This window comes from Hipposideros armiger, unplaced genomic scaffold, assembly GCF_001890085.2.
Source record: "Hipposideros armiger isolate ML-2016 unplaced genomic scaffold, ASM189008v1 scaffold_287, whole genome shotgun sequence".
Lineage (NCBI taxonomy): Eukaryota > Metazoa > Chordata > Mammalia > Chiroptera > Hipposideridae > Hipposideros > Hipposideros armiger.
In genome coordinates, this window is record NW_017731637.1 from 1,415,327 (window position 1) to 1,417,223 (window position 1,897).

At 30.7% G+C, this 1,897-nt stretch overlaps 1 protein-coding gene across 9 annotated transcripts in view; it reads right to left on the reverse strand.

Moving 5' to 3' along the window:
- Nucleotides 1-1,897, reverse strand: part of ZC3H13 (zinc finger CCCH-type containing 13) — a 102,834-nt gene that overhangs the window by 56,644 nt on the left and 44,293 nt on the right. For all 9 annotated transcript variants that reach the window (XM_019658699.1, XM_019658691.1, XM_019658698.1 and 6 more), the window contains one exon: nt 279-476. In XM_019658699.1, the coding sequence (XP_019514244.1) occupies nt 279-476 (198 nt within the window). The remainder of the gene's footprint in view (nt 1-278; nt 477-1,897) is intronic.

Genomic DNA, 1,897 nt, shown 5'->3' on the forward strand with positions numbered 1-1,897 from the left:
GAAGAACAAAACGACAGCAACTTGTCTGTCCCCCTTCCCCCAATTCCCCAGCACTGGTCCCAACCCCCCAATTCACCAATAAAAAATCTTTAAAAAAAAAAAAATTTAAGTTAATATTTATTGAAGTATCCATAACTCAAAGTAAGAATTATTAAATATACATACACAGTTTTAAAACATTAAAAAATCCATTATAGTAATGCCCAGAAGCTTCTGAAAAGTAAGTATTTTAGATTCTACAAAAGTAAGATTGTTAAAAATCATAGAATCCTACTTACCTGGGCTTGTCTCTTTTTTCTCTTTGTCTTTCAAAATCTCGTCCTCTGTCCTTTCCGTCTCTTGGTTTTTCTTCTATCCTGTCTTTTACTTTATACTTTTCTTTGTATTTTTTCCCCAGAGCAATATCTTCCTGTACAGGAGGGGGTGGACTAGGAGTGCGAGGTCCTTTCTTTTTACTTTGGTTGCTTTTTGAATTCCTGAAGGTAACACAAAGCTATCATTAGAGGTCCAAATACTTCTGGATGGTCAAATGGCTATTTTTTTCATTTTAACAAACCACTTTTTAAAAATGATAGCATTTCTTTCAATAACATGACTTTTATTGTTTTGTGTACTAACAATCAATATCTAGAAAAAACAGAAATGAGGAAAGAAATAATATACTTGCTACTTATTTCATTAACACAACTTACTAAATAATATTAAAGGGTAGGTTTCTGAGATTGAGATGGAGTAGGAAGACTCTTTCAGGAAAGGAAATAAAATAAAACAATTGCATGAACTCATTTTTCTTTTTTTTTAGTTTATACAGAAAAGTAGATAAAGTATAAAAATCACCTATAACTCAAGGGTAGCTACTGTTAACATCTTTGATACATGTTCACACTTTTTCCATGTTTCTTTCCTTCCCTCCACCTCTCCTTCCCATCACACACAATCCTATATGTTTTGTAAATTTTTTTGTACTAAATATAGTATGGGTATCTTTCTATAAATAAATGTAGATTTAGAAATTATTATCATAGATTGTATAGAATTTCCTTGTATAGATATGCTCTATAGTTCTTTAACAAATAAGTTTCAGGTGGTTTCCATGTTTTTATCATTACAAAGAACACACAATTACATCAATAAATGAAATCCTGAGCACTGTGAGTAAACATTCACTTAAATCTTTAAGACTTGTTTAAGAAATCTTTCCCAACTCTTAGACAGTCCTTTAAATTTTTGGAATTTTGCCTTTCACATATAATCTACCTATAATTGATTTTTGGGTACATTTGGCACTTAAGATAATTTTATCTAAGTGGTATAACTTTGAGCTCTTACATATCCAAAATGATCTGTCTTTATCTCATACCTGAACGACAGTTTGACTGAATGCAGCATTTTGGTGTCAATATCCTTTTCTCTCAGAGCTCTATAAATACTGTCATCTTATAGTATTTAGTGTTGTATTATAGATGAAAAACCCAAAGAGAGTAAATTTTTTCTTAAGCAGGTTACCTAATTTTTCTGTTGGGATGTTTATTATACATTCCTTATAAATTAAAATTTTCACCAAAATAAATCAAGGCTTTCTTTTTAACCTTTTCCAGCACTCAGTAAGCTACCTCAATGTGAAGTCTCAAGTCTTTTACTCAATGTCTTCTATTTTATTCCATCAATTCTCCATATGACCCGTCTCTCTGGTTTGCTTTATTATAATTAATGCATCTCTTGAAACTCTCTGCCATGTCTTATATTTGTTATTGCCATCTCTCCTTTTGCTTCAAATTCAGTAATTTTTCTTTCAAGAAACATTCATTCTACTAATTCTAAATTTGGCAATCTCATTATTCTGCTATTTTTTGCTTAACAATTGTTTTTCTTCCAAAATATCTTTGTTCACAGATGG